This window comes from Giraffa tippelskirchi, chromosome 7 (genome assembly GCF_054371585.1).
Source record: "Giraffa tippelskirchi isolate mGirTip1 chromosome 7, T2T-mGirTip1v1.2.pri, whole genome shotgun sequence".
NCBI classification, from domain to species: domain Eukaryota; kingdom Metazoa; phylum Chordata; class Mammalia; order Artiodactyla; family Giraffidae; genus Giraffa; species Giraffa tippelskirchi.
The window spans coordinates 114585127-114605919 of NC_137281.1; the positions used below are offsets into that span (position 1 = coordinate 114585127).

The window sequence follows — 20793 nt, forward strand, 5'->3', positions numbered from 1 at the left end:
TAATATAAGCACATATAATGCTTTTTTCAGTTTTTCTGCTGCTGACCAAATGTTTAATTAAAACCAAACCTTTTCTTTGCAAGTTAGAGAATGAGTCCCTAGGAAATCTTTATAACCTTGTTAATACTAATTGCTCTTGTTTCTGATTTTTTTAATTGAGTAAGAAAAAGATAATATGTTGTACACAGCATGGATTTTCTTCTATGGAGCATCACCACAAGAGAGACAGGTTACTATAACACAACTTACAAGAAATTTTTTTTCCTCCTCCTAGAGAAATATAAATGTTCTACTTACCTGTTTTTTCATTTAGAAAAACAGGATAGTAAACTACGTCCAACAATTAGTAAGCATGTACCTTGGTTTCACACTGTCCAGTTAAAGAGAAAAAGGACCCTTTGGTCCCTGAGCTGAAGGCACCCACCTGTATAGGGGGATGAACTTATGAAATGTGCCTCCCAGCTTTCTTAACTGTAACCTTTTGACCTGGAGAGAGCCCTCTTTTAGAGGGATCATCACTAGTCCAATGGGGACATATGAGGAGCTTCTCCTTTGGGCCAAGACAGCAGTGGCCTGAGCTAGTTCACTGCAAACCACAGAAGACGGAGCTGAGAGTCATATCTGTCTCTGGGGCTGAAGAGTCCCCACCACAAGAAGCAATCTCACACCCATGACCCTTCACAAGGACTTACCTCCTCAACCATCTGCTTGACTTTCTTCTGCTGGCAATGCACCATGTCATCTAGGTGTCGGATCCGCTCCCGGAGGCTGGCTGACGCCTCCTCCAGCTGTTGATACCTAACAGATAGAAGACGGAGTCAGTGAACGCTCGACCAACGCAGCAACACCAGCACACGAAGTCACCGCTTGAAAGAAACACTGCCTAGAACAAGATGCACTCTTCCTACTTTGTATGTATCCTAGTTTATTAACCACTGACCAACCATCCCACTGGAGAAGGAACACAGGACCCTTTTTCAAGTTCCCACTTGCAAATTTCGTAAAGACAGTTTCTTTACCTCCCAAGAGCTGAGAGAGAATTTTTTTTGCACCACTTACAGATATGAGACTGTTTCTTTGGGGGTTAATACAACATTGGAACATACAGTAATTGCCACAATTAGGAAAACAGAGAAGAGTCTAGCAACACAACAACATATCTGAAATCAAGTGGCAGAGTCCTGGGAAGGCAGGAATTACAGTTGTTCCACACATCATTTATTTTGAGAAAATGGGAAATATGCTGAAACACCCTTCCTCCATCAAAACAGAACAGATCACCTTAGAATATATTTCATGTTTAAAAAAAAACCCAGCACAGATTATCCTCAGACTCTGCTTGGTTTAAATAAGCCCAAGGAACCAGCAGATGGACTCTTTCTTTGGGGCCACTAAACCAGAACACGGACAAAGGGTCTGGTGGTCTGCTTACCACTTCCCATCTCTGCTGGGTCCCTCCTTAGCACAACCTTAAAGACTAGGGAAGATTCCTAGAACTCTGCAACTCTGATGTCACATAAGAGGAAGAAGAACAGGTATTTTTCAGCATACATTGTGGCAGGCAGTACAGCCAACAGTTCTCTCACAATAACAACCCAATGAGATGGGCACTATTAGTATCACTTTAATTCCTCCCACTTTAAAAAAGAATTCTTATTTTACAGAGAAGCAAAGGATCTCAGGCAGATTAAGTAACTTGCTCAAATGCTCAGTGCATGCCAACCTCATTTCCCTTCACTAGAGGGCCACGTGTGGACTCTCTGCCTTCTGGTTTCCAGAATAGGCAGTTCATTGCTCCTGCATTTCTCATGCAGGGCTTTATACACTCACAGCCAAGGGACAAGGCAAGGTTTCACTGAAGAATGTTTGGAAACAAAGACATTGTAAAATTCATTTCCATGGCAATGGTATTAGTCACTGTTGAGTTTTCTCATCAACAAGGTGCATCCTGTGGAGCTCAAGGTTATGGGGAACATTTATAGACAGAACTTTGGCACTAATGACAGGCATTGACGTGTTCCACTGTTCTAACAACCACCCCTGGGCTGCAAGATATGGCTGGAAGCTCCCAGTCCAGTGTTTTACATATTATCAGTCTGCAATGCTGCTGCTGCTAAGTCGCTTCAGTCATGTCCAACTCTGTGCAACCCCATAGACGGCAGCCCACCAAGCTCCGCTGTCCCTGGGATTCTCCAGGCAAGAACACTGGAGTGGGTTGCCATTTTCTTCTCCAGTGCATGAAAGGGAAAAGTGAAAGTGAAGTCGCTCAGTCGTGTCTGACTCTTGGCAACCCCATGGACTGTAGCCTACCAGGCTCCTCCGTCCATGGGATTTTCCAGGCAAGAGTACTGGAGTGGGGTGCCATTGCCTTCTCCCAGTCTGCAATGAGTGATGACCAAATGAATGAAAATGCAAGGACCAAGTGAGCCCACACAAACACAGTGTGTCCACCATCTAAATCCATTATAAGACAAAGGACAGTATATCTTACCTTTCTTTGTTAGAATCGGTTATTTCCACTGACATTTCTGTTTCATGCTCCAGGAGTTGAAGTTGAAGTTGATGGCGTTCCTAAAACAGACAGACATTAATGTTTAACCGATGGATCCCAAGTTGGCTAGAGAATGTACAGCAAGCAACTCCAGTACTAGTCAGTTCAAATCTATGTGACACCTATGGGCTTTTATACACTCACTCACCAGAGTCCAAACAAATCTCAAAATTTCAAATTTGCTAGTGTGTATTTATAGACATATTTATGAGTTAGAGACAAATACCATGGGTAAGCCATTCAAGATTTATTTTTTAAAAAGTATTTCATCAGCCTAGGCTCAGATGTCTTATGAAAATTTATAGTTCTAAATAATGATAATCAATACTCTAAATCAGTGGCCTGTGATACTACGAATTTCTTGATTATTTTCTGAATCCTCAGGAGGGTCTGGAATTCTGTAATATTCTATAAATTAACTGGGGTAGTATTTACACAGCTGTGTTTACTTGTAAAAACATACCGTGAAAATCAGAATAAATGTGCCGCAATGACGTCCACATTCTAATCCCTGAAACTCGTGAACGTGTTGCCTTACATGGAAAAAGGAATTTAGCAGACATGATTAAGTTAATAATCTTGAAATGGGGAGATTATCCTGAATTATCTGGTTGGGCCCTTATAGGAAGAAGGGTTAGAGTCAAGAGATGGACACAGACTGGGAGGTGCTACAATGCTGACTTAGCAGCTGGAGGATGGGGCAATGTGTCAAGGAATATAGTCAGTCTCTCGAAGGCAGCAAAGGCGAGGAAATGGATTCTCCTCTGGAGCTCCCAACAGCCCTGCCCACACCTTGATTTTAGGACTTCTGACCTCCCAAACTAAAGACGGTAACTCTATGATGTTTTAAAGCCACTAACTGTGGTAAATGTTTGCAGTATCAATAGGAAACCAATAAGTTGTGCATGTAAGATTTGTACAGGGATTTCCCTGGTGGTCCAGGGTGGCTAACACTCTATACTCCCAACCCAGGAGCCCGGGTTTGATTCCTGGTCAGGGGACTACATCATACATGCCACAACTAAGATGCAATGCAGTCAAATAAATATTTTTTAAGAAGATTTGCACACATTTCTATATAAATTTAGTTTACCTTAAAAAAGTAAAAAGAATCTGGACATTTATTTCTTTGAACAAAGTGAAAAATATTAATAAAGGTATAGCGCCCATTACCACCAAAATTGCACCAGAAATACATTACAACTGTTAGTATGACAAATTTCCTTAAAATGAAATTTATCAAATCCTGCTCACTAATTGAAAGAAGACTCTTCTGCTTGAGGGCTTTCTCTAAGTATGGCTGTGTCTCATCTTTACCCTCAGAAATTCTGCCCAACAAGCTCTGACTAGTTATACAGATCCCAAACTTCTTTCCCACCAAATATTAAAAGCAAATCCTTGAAACTTGAACTCCTACAACTTCTGAAGCTGTCAGCAGTGGCAGACAAGGGACAGTCAGAGAGGAAAGCAGTACACTCTGGAAGGAAGGGTATGTCATCGACATACTCAGAATAAAGAAGGAATACCAACTTTTTCATGGGATTTTGTTACTTCTTTTAAATCTCTACAGTGAATGCACAGACTAACTGTCCCCATGGTTTCTACCACCTGGCTGGAAGTTTACATGAGCCCTGAAATAACAGTGACGAATCCTTAACAAGTGAGCCTTCCCTCCAACTCCCCAAAAAGCTGTCATAAAGTAGGGCAAGGCCTAGCTTACAGTATACTTTAAATTTTGATATTTTCCTAAGTTGAGGTACAACAAATCTTAAGTGGACTCTGCACAATCACTTGACATATCTGTATTCACATTACCTGGTGGAACCACCACCAAGATGAAGGCATAGAGTACTATCTATTCTGCAGAAGGGTCTCTGATAGAACACACTCTTAAAAGACTTTAACTGATCAAGAAAAAAAGAAAGCTGTTTTGGACACAATGTTCAGAAACTGTAAACTAAGGGGAATAGCAGAGAAGCCATTCAAAAGCACATGGTTTGTCCTTGAGAAAAATCCAAAAATATGTGTGAACAGGATACAAACTCTGTAGGCATGTTGCTCACAGTGTGTGACAGAGGTTTGGCACGGTTCCTGCTCTCACGGATTTAGCCATGAAGGGTGAAAAACAGTAAATGGGCATATCTAATCTTAGCTACCTAAAGTAAGCATTTTCCCAGCCTAAATGAGAAAAGTTGCAAGAAAGGACAACAGATTCTCAATCACTAAAGAAAAAGCCACAAGGACATGGGGAACATTTTATGTCACATGACTGCGGGGAGGGAGGGCCAGCCTTACTACCACCCTAACCCCCCAGCCACACAACCCCACACAGGCTCCAAGTGGACATCAGTGGGAAAATGTTGGGAACTTTCCAGAAGCCCAAGGAGACAAAGAAACTAAGCTACAGAACAGGTCCAGCTGAAAAAAAAAAAAGCTGACACGAGGGGCAGACATTTATGCAAGTCACAACGTAAAAATCAGAGCCACACATTTTTTGAGCCCCTACTCTATATATGCCAGGCACTGCCCTTAACATTTGCCCTGGATTTTCCTTGTTGACTCCTCACAAAAGGCCTAAGAATAAGAATTACTATTATCAACATTTTACAGAAGAGGAAACTGAATTTGGAAGAGTCAAGTAACTTCCTGCAACTAGAAAGAGAGGCAAGACTCAAACCCTAGGTTCGTGTGATTCTAGAACATGGATAGTCTCTCTGTGAGATGGTTTCCCTGCCCACACCCCTCCCCAGACCACCCGCTCACCTGGCTCCTGTTGGCTGCAGGACAGCCTGTCACTCAGGGGGAGTGTGCTTTAACCAACACCTCCTGCTGTTGCAGGAGAGTGGCAATGTAAGGGAAAGCTCGCCTGCATTCTAGAAAATGCCTTCACTGCCCAGTCATTACAACCACCATCTACAACTAGTACTGACGTCAGCCCTAACCATGCCACTGACCCTCTCTTCAGACAAGATGGGATTCTGCTTTCCCAGAGGGTAGAGGTGAAATTGTAAAAGTGAAAGAAAGTGAAGTTGCTCAGTCGTGTCCGACTCTTTGCGACCCCATGGAGTGTAGCCTACCAGGCTCCTCCATCCATGAGATTTTCCAGGCAACAGTACTGGAGTGGGTTGCCATTTCCTTCTCCAGGGGATCTTCCCAAGCCAGGAATTGAACCCAGGTCTTCTGCATTGCAGGAAGACATTTTACCATCTGAGCCACCAGGGAAGTTCCTAATTTATTTGTTCAAGTCCCTCCCTTCAAAAGATATTACTTAAAAGAACAGCCCCCTGGCCAGCCGAGCAGCTCTGTTTAAGACTATTCCCACCTTCCCGGTCAGAGGACTGTAGAGGAGACCAGGCCACAGAGATCACAGGTCAGCCCTCTTCTCAGAACCAGCCGGAAGCCCAGCTGTTGACCCTGCTTCCCGTCATTCCCCCTCCCTCCATCATTGGCCTGGGGATTCTCAGTGTCCAGTGTGGGTCACAGGATGCCAAGGGGTGGCCCGGGCTGGTCCCCTCTCTTTTGTAAACTCATACAGCTAGAGAGCCACTTCCTAGAACCCAGCCACAGCTCTAGTCCTCAACTACCACTCTCCCCTAGAAGTCAGCCGTCACCTGGTAAAGGTCACCCTCCCTTCTTCTTTCTTCCTTTTTCTCTTTCTTCTGTCACACCTCCCCTCTTTTCTCCACCTCCCACCTCATTTCTTCCCTCTCTCTAGACTGGCTCATTATCCCAGCTGAGCTCCTGTCTTCTGCAGGCATCCCCCTGCTCCACCCCCACCCATGGAGAGCAGTGTCCCCTACATTCTGACGCATAATCAACCCTTCAGACCCCGGTCCCGGAAACAACTGGCTTGGGGTGTCGATGTAACATGGAAATCGGGCTTGACTGCCTGCCAAGTAAACTAAGTTCATGCTGAGGGCCCCAGCAAAGCAGGGCTTCTAAAAGATTAATTTCTGTAAATAATTTTGTATGTAATGCTGTTAGAAGCATCAAAATTTTCAACATAGGAACACTTAGGACTTGGTGGAACTTCCATATACTTTATTTTTTGCTGTTTCTTTTTTTTTTAAGATTTATTTTTAATTGGAGGATAATGGCTTTACATCTATATACTTTATTTTCTAGTTCTGTCTTTGTTATTTCAAGTCACAAGTTGTAGGAATGAGAGGGATCTGTGGTGAGGGCTCCTCACACCTTTGGGCAGGCCTAAGGGGAGCTGTTACACTACAGGGAGGCTGGGCAAGGGGCCCGCGGGCTCTAAGCTGCATTACCTTCTCCATGCGCTCAATCAGCCTGTCCAGCTCCCCGATCCTCTGGTCCTTCTCCTCTAGGCTGATCTCTGCCGCCTGCATCTTTTTATTGGCTTCTTCAATGGCTTTCAGAAAACTATTGGTTTCTTCCTGCAAAAGAAATGTACTCTTCTCAGCAGAGCACGCAGTCACTACCAATCAGGGTTCAAACAGCTCAGGCCTTGCTGAATCATCTTGTCTCTTTAGAAGCATGACCTGGCATGACCCGGGAGCCTAGAAGAGTCTCAGAGAATCATGAACTCAAATTCCATGATTCTGGTTCTCACCAATGAATAAACACATTGCAAGGGCATGGTTATCTTTCTGCCTTTTTTTCCCCCTTGAGGAAAAAATCCGTTCAGTTCAGTTCAGTCACTCAGTCGTGTCCGACTCTTTGCGACCCCATGAATTGCAGCACGCCAGGCCTCTTTGTCCATCACCAACTCCCAGAGTCTACCCAAACCCATGTCCATCGAGTCAGTGATGCCATCCAACCATCTCATCCTCTGTCGTCCCCTTCTCCTCCTTCCCCCAATCCTATAAGAGCCTACAAATGTTATTTATCCCTTCACAAGATGCTCAAAGTATCACTGTATTTGCCAACAACATAAAAGGAATTAGGGCTGGAAGTGGAATTGAATGCAGAGTGCCCATATCTTTCTCCCAAACACCAACTCAGTCAATTATACAGCACATGTACTAAGCCTGTGGGGACACAAGATAAGGCAGATCGGAGTCCCTGTCCTCAAGGAAGCGATGCTCTGCTAGAGAAGCCAAGATGGGAGATGCACAGCCCAGCTCTAATAACAGGGACAAGAGAATTCCACAGCAGAGAACAGAGAGAATGGGCTTCTCAAGGACAGGGGACACTTGCAGCTGATTGAAGGGGAAAGACTTCATTCGTGGAGATGCTGGCATCTTCAAGACTCTCAGGGAACATAAGCAGGATCGGGAAGGGAAGGAGGAGAAGATGGGGTGAGGAAATGCACAGCTGGATGTCGGCAAATGGTCAGACTGGCTGGAGAAAGGGCTGTACTGAGAGACAGAGATTGAGGTCTCTTTTAAGCAGGGAGGAAGGTGAGTCAAGGAAGGGAGGGAGAAGGGAGAGGAGTGAGTGGGCAGATACTAAATCCATGTTAGAGTCCACTAACTCACCTCCAAGCACACACCTTCCCATTTAAAGCTCACCAACAGTAATGCACCCAACACCCCCTGGTTGTTCTGTCAGCAGGTGGGAATACACACCAGGAGAGCCTCCTTCTCCGCATTGTGCCGCTGCTGCTCCTCCTGCAGCTTCTCTTCGTACTGGCTGTACAGCTTCCGGGTCATCTCTCTCATCACCTCCGCATTGGCTTGTTGGGAGGATTCCACCTGCAAAGAGACTCACTTCAGAGCTACAGCTTCAGCAGGTTCTGGCAAATCTGCACCTAATATTCTGTATGTGTCAAGCATGAACGCACAGATGAGTGGGCCCAGGGGCCAGGGCTCTGCAGGGGAAGAGGCAGCAGGAACTGATGGGGAAAGAGATAGAAGGAAGAAGGAAAAGGGGCAAGCAGGTGCATGGAACATTAAAAGTAGCCCTGTAAACTTTATTTACTTGATACTAATATTATCAGGAAAAGGTGGTCCACCAGCGACTTTTTCACAAGGTAGAAAAGACTTCTCTATCAACACTGCACCTCAAATCTGTTTTAAAATTGAATTCTCTCTAAAACGTGCTCCACTGTCTTATTTTTTTCTTTATTTTTATTTGGCTGCGTTGGGTCTTAGGGCACACAGGATCTTTGTTGCTCCATGTGGGATCTTTTACTGTGGCACACGGACTCTAGTTATGGCACACAGGCTCAGCAATTGCAGCGGTCAGGCTTAGTTGCCACACAGCATGTGAGATCTTAGTTTCCCGACGAGGGATCAAACCCACGTCCTCTACATTGCAAGGTGGATTCTTAACCACCAGTGAAGTCCCTGCACTGTCTTATTAACCCCTTTCTTCAGTGACTTTTCCTGTGTAATGTTCTTTTACTCCTGAAATTTTATCATATTTTATTCTATCAGTTTTAACAACCCTTTTTCTCTAGGTAATATTGTTGCTGTTCAGTCACTAAATTGTGTCTGACTCTTGCAACTCCATGGACTGCAGCACGCCAGGCTTCCCTGTCCTTCATTATACTAGGTAATATATCCACATTCTAACTGGCCTCAGAAAGACATGCTTTTTGAAAGTCTTGAGTACTCAAGAATCTAAGCAATTTGAGCAATAAATCATGTGGGTATTCTCCCCACAAGGCATTCTCCTCTAGAACAGCCTAAGGCTGTGCTGAACACAATCTGAAAAGCACAGATTCAAATGAACACAAATTCACTCTGTTGTGGGATGAAAATAAGACCACTACATTATCAGAATTCGGTCAGAGCAGGATAAACTATAAAATTAAAAAATAAAAAGGTTTGCTATATGAAGAAAGAGGGAATAAGAGAAGAAAGGGCAGATACAGATGTTCTATTTCTTACAATTGTTTCATAGAGCTGACTTTGAAACCAATAATTTACCTGCTATAAAAATTAAATTTTAAACAATTATCTTGTTTAATTGTTTAAACAATTAAATTGTTAAACAATTAACAGTTTTAAACAATTACCAAGATCATCCACTGTGAAAAGTAGTGTCTTTTCAACAAATGGTGCTGGGACAATCGGATTTGTCACATACAAAAGAATGAAGTTGGGTCCCTAAAACACCATATATAAAAATGAACTCAAAATGTATGAAAAACTTAAAATGTTAAAGCCAAAACTATGAAACTCTTAGAAAGAAAATCTGTGACCTTTGATTTAAGCAATGGCTTCTCAGATATGACTCCAAAAGCACAATTGACAAAAAAAGAGATAAATAAATTTGAATTCATCAATATTCAATATTAAAAACTGCTGTGCTTCAAAGGATAGCATCAAGAAATTGAAAAGACAACACAGAGAGTGAGGGGGAAATTCTTTCAAATTCTATTTCTAATAATTTGTTCCAGAATATATAAAGAATTTTTTACAACTCAACAATAAAATATAAATAACCTAATTTTAAAATGGGCAAAGGATCTGACAGACACTCCAAAAAAGATACACAAATGACCAACAAATGCATGAAACAATGTTCAACATCACTGGTTAGCAAGGATGCAAAACTAAAATTAACTACCACTTCACACCCGTGAGGATGGCTATAATCAGTAAGAGAGTAACCAGTATTGGCAAGGATGGGGAGAAACTGGAATTCTCCTACATGGTGGTAGGAATGTAAAATGGTGTTTGCCTACCTCTACGTTACCCTTCATATTTGTTTGACATTTTCCCCCCAACATGCATACACTAAAAAAAAAAAAATTAAGTCAGAAGAGCAGGAAAGTCTTTGAAGAGAAGGTGCCACATGGAATTTAAACCATCTTATTAGCTGTACTCACCAATCAGTCCCTCGGGAAGACTTCAGCTCATGTAAGAAATCTAGACTCATCCTTTCCATACTTTTGTGCTTTCCCAACTGTTGCATTTGGAAATGTTCCCATGTGGTTTGCAGAACCTAATCTGGGGGCTCCTGGGGGCTTGCACAGACCCAGCTTAGGAGATGAGAAAAAGTCAAGTGTGCAGGTGGGCGTATGTTGGGGGTGGCTGCTGCTTCCTTTCTGCCCAGGCCCTGCCCTCGCCTGTGAAGCTCAGGCCATTAATTTTATGCTTCTGAAAGTGTGTTTGTGTCTCTTCCTTCCAGCTTATTGCTAATTCAAGAGAGTTGAGTTAACTGGGTAGATAATCTGTAGATAAGCAAGGTGTACTACAACCTTAAGAGGTTACATGGTGTTTTATTCCAAAGACTGGACCAAAGTCTCCCCCGATGTCCTCTACATCTCCTTTCTCATCACTAGGCAAGTTTTGGTACCAAGAAGCCACAACATGGGAACCCCTGAATGGAAGTTATCACGAACTGAAAGAGACCCAGTGTGTCCTGTGCTTCATCTCCACTTCGAGAACAAGCTCTGTCCCTCATGTCCTGTTGATACTGCATCCAGGTTACATGAAATACTATCACTTCTTAAATTGCTATTTTGGGGTAAAGCATTAGCCTCCAAAACACAATTGCAGGCTGAGTTAGAGGCTTGGTCTCCCTGATGCCACAGCACTGGAACAGACCGGTGCAGAGCATAGATGCAGAGAGTAGACACTGAATACGTATTTGTGGGATAAATGACCGCATAAAGATCCTGCCCTGAGGGAAAAACTCCTAACAGTCACTTCAGAATGTTTCAGCAACAATCCCCTTTTTTTCGAAGTAACTCTTATGCAGAAATACCACACATGAAAGCCTAAATAGAAGATCAGCCCTGTTTGAAGTGAAAGCAGAGAGGAGCTGACTAACTGTGTAGTTCCCTGGCTCCTTCCCCTCCCCAGATGGCTGTGTTTGGCCAAGTGGATGGTGATGACAGGGCCCATAGGCAGCCATCGTGGAGACCACGCAGTGTGGGAAAGCAGCCTGTCCTCCCCATCAGCTGCCCCGTGGGTAGCCCTTATGGAGAGGACCATGTGGCCCAGGCTATTCCCCTAATTCTTAACAGCACTTCCTTTCACTCCCAAACATACTCTGATTTGTGCAATAAATTATGTAGGTACACAACCCACAAGGCACTCTCCTCTAGAACAGCCTAGGGCTGTTTTGAACACAATCTAATAAGCACAGGTTCAAATGAAAACAAATTCATTCAGGAAATAATTTGTTGAGTGATTTCTGGGAGCTGTTTGTGGCTCTGCTTCTGACACTGGGTAGGAACTTTCACCAGAGCCAGGAGCAGACCCACGGATGAGCAAGGGCTCCATGCTTCACACATGGAAGGAGCACTGAGACCTCCAGAGCCTTAGAGGTTGAGCTGCAGAATAAGCCAGGCCTGGGGGCAGGAGGGACACTGCCCAGAGTCCTTGGTCACCCATTCATTTTCTTCCAGGGGGCCCCTCAGCTCTTCATTGTCAAACCAGACAAAAAGGCCTTGGATCTAAGAGAGAAGCTAAACAGTGAAGCTTCTTTTTTAAATAACTAATTTTGGGATTGCGCTAGGTCTTGTTGCTGCGTGCAGGTTTTCTCTAATTACAGTGAGCGGGAGCTGCTCTTTGTTTTGGTGCTCAGGCTTCTCGCTGCAGTGGATTCTCTTGTCATGGAGCAGGGGCTCTAGAGCGAGGACTCAGTAGTTGTGGTGCACAGGCTTAGTTGCCTTGTGGCATGTGAGATCTTGCCAGACCAAGAATCAAACCCATGTCCCATGCATTTGGCAGGCAGATTTTTAACCACTGGACCACCGGGGAAGTCCCAAACACTGAAGCTTCTCAAGCCCCAAACCTGCAGGCATTCCAAAGGCCCTCTCAGTATATAAGGGCAGTGCCATGATGAGGTCTCGGCAACTGAGGCCACCGGGACCAAGGCAGAAGAGCCCAATGGGGTATGTATGGGGTGCCCCCAATCTGCACTGACAGCTCTGAACACAGAAACCTTCTCAGTGCCTTCAGGTCAAATCCTGCAGGGTTGGCCACAGAAGGGTGACAAAACCCAACAGAGAAGAGAATGGAGAAAAGGGAATGGGAGAGTTGATGATGGAAGGAGAGAGAGGAGGAGGAGGAAAGAGGAGGAAAAGGTGAGTAGGAAATCCATGCCCCTGTATTTACCTTCATTTTCAGCAGCTTGTTTTCAACCTGCGCTGCATCTAACTGCCTCTGCTTCTCCCGCAGCTTGTCCATGGAGGCTGTATACGTCTGCTGCAGATTTCTAATCTGATCCTTGATGTTGCTATTCTCCAAAGTAACATCCACGAGGGTTTTCTGATGGGATGAAAATAAAAACCAGATCTAGCGGTGTGAGAAAACGGGCCAGACCACACCAGGGACATCCCTTTGTCATTAACCATTGAGGGAGACATCAGCAACAGGAGCTACAAGCCTGGGCCCCTGGTATTAGAGCGCCTGAGGGCCCCCTGGTGGTCAGGAGGTCTGCTGCCCTGTACTGGATGGGCCAGCCAGCGTCCTCATAATTCCCCATCGCTGCTGCCAACACCACGTGTCACTGCCTAGGGTGGATGGAAATGGATCAAACCCTTTTCCAGGGAAAAATTTTAATGATACATAATTTCACATGTAAAGAAATTGGGTTTGAAAACAGTAAGTACAGAAGAACCCCACTTTGAAAAAAAAAAAAAATGCATAAGCATCTGTCCAAATGCCCAGGAAAAAGAAAAAAAAAGACTAGGAGGTTGTAGTTCTTGCTGTTGTTTAGTCACTAAGTTGTGTCCAACTCTTGGAACCCCATGGACTGTAGCCCACCAGGCTCCTCTGTCCATAGGATTCTTCAGGCAAGAATACTGGAGTGGGTGGCCATTTCCTTCCCCAGGAGATCTTCTCAATCCAGGGATCGAACCCATGTCTGCTGCATTGGCAGGCAGATTCTCTACTGCTGAGCCCCCGGGGAGGGAGGGGGAAGATAGGAGAGTTACCCAAACTCAAATAACAGCTTTCACTAGGGACAGGAGTATGGGTGGTATGAACTTTCTTCTCTGTTAAAATCTACATTTTCCAAATTCCTAAGTCAGAAAACAAAATAGGTATTTTATAAAAAAAAAAAAAAGGGAAGTATCCCCCCCTTTTTTCTTAAACAGGCTGTTTACTTCAGGACTTTTAGACGAGCTGCCAGGATAGCAACAACATGGCTAAGGCTATGATGAGGCTGCACATGCTTCACATTCCTCCCTCAGGCAGAGAAGGGTGGTGATGAAGGGAGGACCAGGGAACAGAGTCTGTGACAAGTGCCTGACAAGTGTCAGAAGCCTGATGCTTATTAATCCAGACCGCCCACTGAAGCAGGAATGCTTAAATTAATACTGTTGCTATTTCATGCTTAACTCTCATTACAGAGGAATGGCTTCCACAACCCCAGAATTCCTAGCACTAGACACAAGGCAACTTCTACCACCTCCTACCGCCTCCTAAAGTTACCTACAACTCGCTGTTAGAAGAGCTGGAAATTCTTCTAATGTAAGATGTTGGTATTGGACTCACTTCCTAACACTTGTGTCCTCTTTGTGGCCAGTCTCTGAAGCTCCTCCACTCCTGAGCCTCCACTGTGGATAATAAGCCTCATTCCTAAACCTATTCAAGTCAGTAAAAAAGGATTTTTAATGGTGGTAAATAGGTATTAAAGAAAATACAGAAGCCATTTGGAGGCTGGAATCACAGAACACTGGAGATGCAAGGAGCTTGAAAAACCACCTGGTCAAGCATCCTCTCTCCAAGTCCCACTGGCTTTTCAGAGACCAGTCCTGTGCTCAGAACCTGTATCAGGTGCCAAGAGACCAGGACTGGAGCTACACACTTTGTTCAAGTCATTTCTGTTGGTCTCAGTTTGTTTATCCATCAAGCAAGGGGGTTGGAGATTATCTCAATTGTTCTTTCCAGCTTTGACATTCTATAAAGTCAAACTGAAGACCTGGCCTTATTGTCATTAATAATGAAAATGGGGTAGACTAGACAATGGAAGAAATAAGAAATTAATATCATCAGACTCATTTGAGTTTCCTGGCCATGAGACAGTACCTTTCTTTCCTCCACTCCTCCCCTTCCCCTGCCTCCACCCACTTCTTATTTTTCTCAAACAACACTTTTTAATCTTTTCATTATAAGGCTCCTCTGACTGCCCTGGAATAAGAGACTAGACCATGATGAGGAATCAGTCAGGGTCCCTGGGTTAGAGTGGACCCTGTTCTAACAGCTGACCTTTGAAGTGAATGCCTGGAGTGTCAGTGATGGGGACAAAAATGCTGCCTGCCTGCCTGCCATTCCAGTAAACAATGAATGCTGCTGGCCATCAAGCCATCAGCCAGGGCAGCCCACCTGACAGTGTGCCCTGAGCGGAATTCAGGATGGGAAAAAGGCAGGATACTAGGCCTAGAGAGTTAAGATGCACACCAAAGAAATAATGTCCACGAGCCCAGACTCTTACATCTTATCATACATAGAAAACCATTAAAAACATTAACTTACGATGTCTCTCCTTTGTGATTAACAGTAACCTTCTGATGTTTGACTACATTTTTTTTTTTTTCAGCCTAAACTCCTGTATATCCTGGTCCTCCCTTACTTCTTTGGAACAGTTCCTCAGAATTCTCTGAGAGACTGAATCCTGGGCTATAGTCCTCAGGAAGGTCCCCAAATAGAACTCTCAACTTTTAGGTTGTATGTTGTTTGTTTGTTTTTTCAGTCAACAGGGGGTGGCAAATCAGAAGTATGATGGGGAAGAAAAGAAAAACACAGATACCAACTAGATGTGAAGTCAGGTAAGATACAGCCTTTCCTGGTTGGCCAGGGGAGAACACGTCCGAGAGGGAAGGAAAGGGAGCCTGGGCAAGCCCCCTTGATGGCAGGAGGAAGGGAAAACAAAGGCTACTGAATAAACCAGACCCAAAGCAGGGCCTGGCCTGAGGCCAGGGGAAAGCTGGCATGCTCTAAGGGGAGCCAGGAAAAGGGTGGGACTCAGAGCCCCACCAGAAATGGGCTTGCAGACAAATCCAAACACAAGGCCCGCCCAGGCCCACTGTGGGACTATATCCTAGATTCACTGCTGGCACTACTGCCCAATCAGCTGTCAGCAGAAAATACTGGATCCTAGGGGAAGTGGATCATCCCAACATATAAATTTGTTTGCTTATCTAGCAAATTATTTATAGAGAACCAGAAAGGATATGAAATAGCTTGTGTGAACTTTGAAGAGGAAGGTAAAGAGATAAGAGCCAAATAAAGTTGGAAGGGGACAGAATCTATTATTTGTATGTTTGGAAATTAAAGCCCAAGGAGGCTGTTGAATATAATGTTGAATCTAATGCTTGGCTCCGAACATTTTCAAGTTAATTTGCATGTTACATGGGGGGCTCGGTTGGAAGAGTAACAAACACATATCTGCACCATGTGTAGGATCCTGACTCTTTTTGGCATTCCTGTCTGGCACTACTAGGTGTTCTTCGGAAGGCACATGATTTTTTCTTTTAATGCAAAATAATTTCTAAATTAGGAAAACATGCCTATAGCCTTTGGGAGTTACTCGTCATGAATGAATGAGGATTGCCTTCGGTTAAGTCCATCTTTCCTGTGACTGGTGAGACTTCTCCTAACACTGTGGCATGAGGGAGCAGGTGATATGTTGTTTCAGGCACTGACGCTTAGGACCACTCGGGTGTCTAGTGGGACAAGTGACATCATTAGCGCTGAACTCAGGATCTAAACCCCCATTTTAATAAGGGCAAAAACAACTGCAACTACAAGGTGGGAGTCTCAGCTGGGAAGCATTTCCATCAGCTTCCTTCCTTAACCGTCTCCCTGGCTCAGCCTTTACTGTGGCCAAGTGTATTCTGAACAATGAGCCGAGAACATTCTGTGACTTACTTTAATACAAAGACACAGGGCCCACCCTTGGCTAAGCTCACGTGCACTGGAACAGAGGACAACCTGGCCAACGGGGAGCAGATGAGTACCTGCAAGCTGATGGAGTCCGATGCCAACGCTGCATTCATGGCATTAAAACTGTCCAGGGCTGACGACTGGGTTTGGATGTGATTCTCCAGATAGTCCTGCTTTGCCTGTGAAACCTGGACAGATTGACGAGACAGTTACATACAACCAAACCATACATGCTCACAAAAATCTTCAGCTAGGTCACAACTTTCTCCTGAGGGCAGACACATCAGGGTCAATGATACTTCAAGTACAGCTTTACATTAAAAAGTCAACATCTGCATGACCCAGAGAGCAGAAAGGCAAGACAACGTTTCCTCTGGATGATATTCACTCCTTCCCCAACAGGGCCTCACTTACTTCTCGCAATACTATGCAGCCCCCAGAACATGCCTTTTTATAGGGAGGAAAGGGAAGGAGAGAAGTTAAGGGATTTGAATGCAAATGTATAGCTACCTTTACGACTAGAATCTAGTTGGATACGACTTTGTACCATCTTGCTTTTGTCTACTCCCCATAGAAGGAATATGCTTTGGACTCACCCAGTTCCCAAGAGTCGTTTTGTGGCTGCTGCTGGTGTTGTGCTATCTTTGTTGGATGTATATTTAACGTGTTTCAGAGAGTTTCATCAGAGCCCAGTCTTAAGCTAGACCTTAAAGCAGCACTGGGTATATAGAAAGGCCAGGAGGCAATAGAACCAGAGGTAAGGTTCTGGGAGGCTCAAGGGTTGATCCTGTGAGAGCCACAGGAAGCAGTCAGGCATGAGACAGCGAGAGGTGTACCCTTGGGAGAGGAAAGCAATAGGCCAGGGGCAGGAGGTGTGTTTCTGCTCAGGGCACATTCATACAGCCAATAAGTTAGCATCTTTTTTTTTTAAGATTATTTTTGATGTGGATCATTGTAAAGTCTTTATTGAATTTGTTACAATATTGTTTTATGTTTTGACCTTTGGCCTATGAGGCATGTGGGATCTTAGCTCCCCAACCAGGGATCGAACCCACATCTCCTGCACTGGAATGTGAAGTCTTAACTACTGGACAACCAGGAAAGTCCCATGTTAGCATATTAACCTGGCTACAGTCTGTGGTGTGACCCAGAGGAGGAGGAGACTGCGGGTAGAGACGGAGCTCCTGTGACTCTCTCCTAAATGAGAAAACCAGGGTGTGCAGGAGGTGGCAATGAAAAGCAAGAGGCAGAGACCTGCTTATGCATCTATTGCAAATCCAATCCTTTGGCTTTAATCACAGTCAGTGTCAGTGGATGGCAGAGTGAATTTCCATTGGCAGGTGACAATTTCACAAGTCTCTTCCTACATGTCAATGAGAATGACAAGCTGGATATGCCTGTATACTCCCACCCCATATAATCAAGGCAGTAGGTCTTACTTAAGCAGATAATTTCGCAGCCCAGACATCAACTAGACTCTAATAATACATGACTGTTGCAACTGTGCTCCTTTACTGCAGATGTTAACTTTTATGGGAAGTATGTCATACAGAATAGACTCTTCCTTCAAGGTTATTAACCACAAATATTCTTTTAAATGTTTTTCCCATAAAGCATTAAGCTAGGTTAAACCAGAGGAAGCTTACTTTTTCTTTAATTCTGAGTAGGCAATATATTCCTAGAGTTCAAACATTTTAAAAGTAGAAGAGGCACTAAATATTTATAAATATTAGACACTAAATGAAATATTTTTTCACTCCTGTCCCATCTGCTCAGTTACCACCATGTCTACTCTGCACCTCAAGTAGGAACCACTGTTAATTACTTTCTTGATGATCCTCCCAGTAATTTTTTTTGTACACACACAAAACAATCTACATCTGGATATATTTATTTTCTCCTCTTGGTTTACATAAACGGTAGCTACCACACGTGACATTTTCCTGTGTCTTGCTCTTTCACCACTTACTCTATATCTTTGAAATTTTTCTGAATCTTTTTGAAGAACTTATTCATTTTTTTTTACAACTCTGTGATTATAGAGATGTAATTTATTTTTTTTATTTTCTCTTTCTTAATGGACTTGTAAGGTTTCCAATCTTTTTACTATTATAAACAATGTTTAACAAGTAAGTTTATACATACATCATTTCACATATGTGAGAGTTTTTCTATAGAATAAATTCTTAGGAAGAGAATTGCTGAGTCAAAGGATGTAGGCATTTGTAATTCAGGTAGATATTCCAAATTGCTCTCCCTAAAAGTAATGCAAACTACATTCCAAGCAGCAATCTGCCTGTTCCTCCATAGCACAGCTAATACAGCATCTTGTTCCACTTTTGCAGTTTTGCCAGTCTGCTAGATAAAAACATCATATCATAAATGGATGTTGAATTTTGTCAAAGGCTTTTTCTGCATCTATTGAGATAATCATATGGTTTTTATCTTTCAATTTGTTAATGTGGTGTATCACATTGATTGATTTGAGGATGCAACATCCATTTATGATAAAAACCCTCCAGAAAGCAGGAATAGAAGGAACACACCTCAACATAATAAAAGCTATATATGACAAACCCACAGCAAACATTATCCTCAATGGTGAAAAACTGAAAGCATTTCCCCTCAAGTCAGGAACAAGGCAAGGGTGCCCACCTTCACCACTACTATTCAACATAGTTTTGGCCACAGAAATCAGAGCTGAAAAAGAAATAAAAGGAATACAGATAGGAAAAGAAGAAGTAAAACTCTCACTGTTTGCAGATGACATGATCCTCTACGTAGAAAACCCTAAAGATTCTACCAGAAAATTACTAGAGCTAATCAATGAATATAGTAAAGTTGCAGGATATAAAATTAACACGCAGAAATCCCTTGCATTCCTATACACCAAAAATGAGAAAACAGAAAGAGAAATTAAGGAAACAATGCCATTCACCATTGCAACAAAAAGAATAAAATACTTAGGAATATATCTACCTAAAGAAACAAAAGACTTACATATAGAAAACTATAAAACACTGATAAAAGAAATCAAAGAGGACACAAACAGATGGAGAAATATACCATGTTCATGGGTTGGAAAAATTAATATAGTGAAAATGAGTATACTACCCAAAGCAATCTATAGATTCAATGCAATCCCTATCAAGCTACCAACAGTATTTTTCACAGAACTAGAACAAATCATTTCACAATTTGTATGGAAATATAAAAAAACCTCTAATAGCCAAAGCAATCTTGAGAAAGAAGAATGGAACTGGAGGAATCAACCTGCCTGACTTCAGGCTCTACTACAAACCCAGTCATCAAGACAGTATGCACCTTATCTTCGACAAAGGAGGCAGGAATATACAATGGAGAAAAGACAATCTCTTTAACAAGTGGTGCTGGGAAAACTGGTCAACCACTTGTAAAAGAATGAAACTAGAACACTTTCTAACACCACACACAAAAATAAACTCAAAATGGATTAAAGATCTAAACGTAAGACCAGAAACTATAAAACTCCTAGAGGAAAACATAGGCAAAACACTCTCCGACATAAATCACAGCAGGATCCTCCATGACCCACCTCCCAGAATATTGGTAATAAAAGCAAAAATAAACAAATGGGACCTAATTAAAATTAAAAGCTTTTGCACAACAAAGGAAACTATAAGCAAGGTGAAAAGACAGCCTTCAGAATGGGAGAAAATAATAGGAAATGAAGCAACAGACAAACAATTAATCTCAAAAATATACAAGAAACTCCTGCAGCTGAATTCCAGAAAAATAAACGACCCAATCAAAAAATGGGCCAAAGAACTAAACAGACATTTCTCCAAAGAAGACATACAGATGGCTAACAAACACATGGAAAGATGCTCAACATCACTCATTATTAGAGAAATGCAGATCAAAACCACAATGAGGTATCATTTCACACCAGTCAGAATGGCTGCTATCCAAAAGTCTACAAGCAATAAATGCTGGAGAGGGTGTGGAGAAAAGGGAACCCTCTTACACTGTTGGTGGGAATGCAAACTAGTACAGCCACTATGGAGAACAGTGTGGAGATTCCTTAAAAAACTGGGAATAGAAGTGCCATATGACCCAGCAATCCCACTGCTGGGCATATACACCGAGGAAACCAGAATTGAAAGAGACGCGTGTACCCCAATGTTCATCGCAGCACTGTTTACAATAGCCAGGACATGGAAGCAACCTAGATGTCCATCAGCAGATGAATGGATAAGGAAGCGTGATACATATACACAATGGAATATTACTCAGCCATTAAAAAGAATACATTTGAATCAGTTCTATTGAGATGGATGAAACTGGAGCCCATTATACAGAGGGAAGTAAGCCAGAAAGCAAAACACCAATACAGTATACTAATGCATATATATGGAATTTGAAAGACGGTAACGATAACCCTATATGCGAGACAGAATAAGAGACACAGACGCATAGAACAGTCTTACGGACTCCGAGGGAGAA

The 20793-nt window shown here is 43.1% G+C and overlaps 1 protein-coding gene across 5 annotated transcripts in view; it reads right to left on the bottom strand.

Moving 5' to 3' along the window:
• MYZAP (myocardial zonula adherens protein) overlaps positions 1–20793 on the bottom strand; it is a 124115-nt gene that overhangs the window by 67376 nt on the left and 35946 nt on the right. For all 5 annotated transcript variants that reach the window (XM_081510089.1, XM_081510088.1, XM_081510085.1 and 2 more), the window contains 6 exons: positions 16383–16496; positions 12535–12687; positions 8086–8211; positions 6823–6951; positions 2492–2571; positions 693–798 (listed from right to left, as the gene is read on the bottom strand). In XM_081510089.1, coding sequence (XP_081366215.1) covers positions 693–798; positions 2492–2571; positions 6823–6951; positions 8086–8211; positions 12535–12687; positions 16383–16496 — 708 coding nt within the window. The remainder of the gene's footprint in view (positions 1–692; positions 799–2491; positions 2572–6822; positions 6952–8085; positions 8212–12534; positions 12688–16382; positions 16497–20793) is intronic.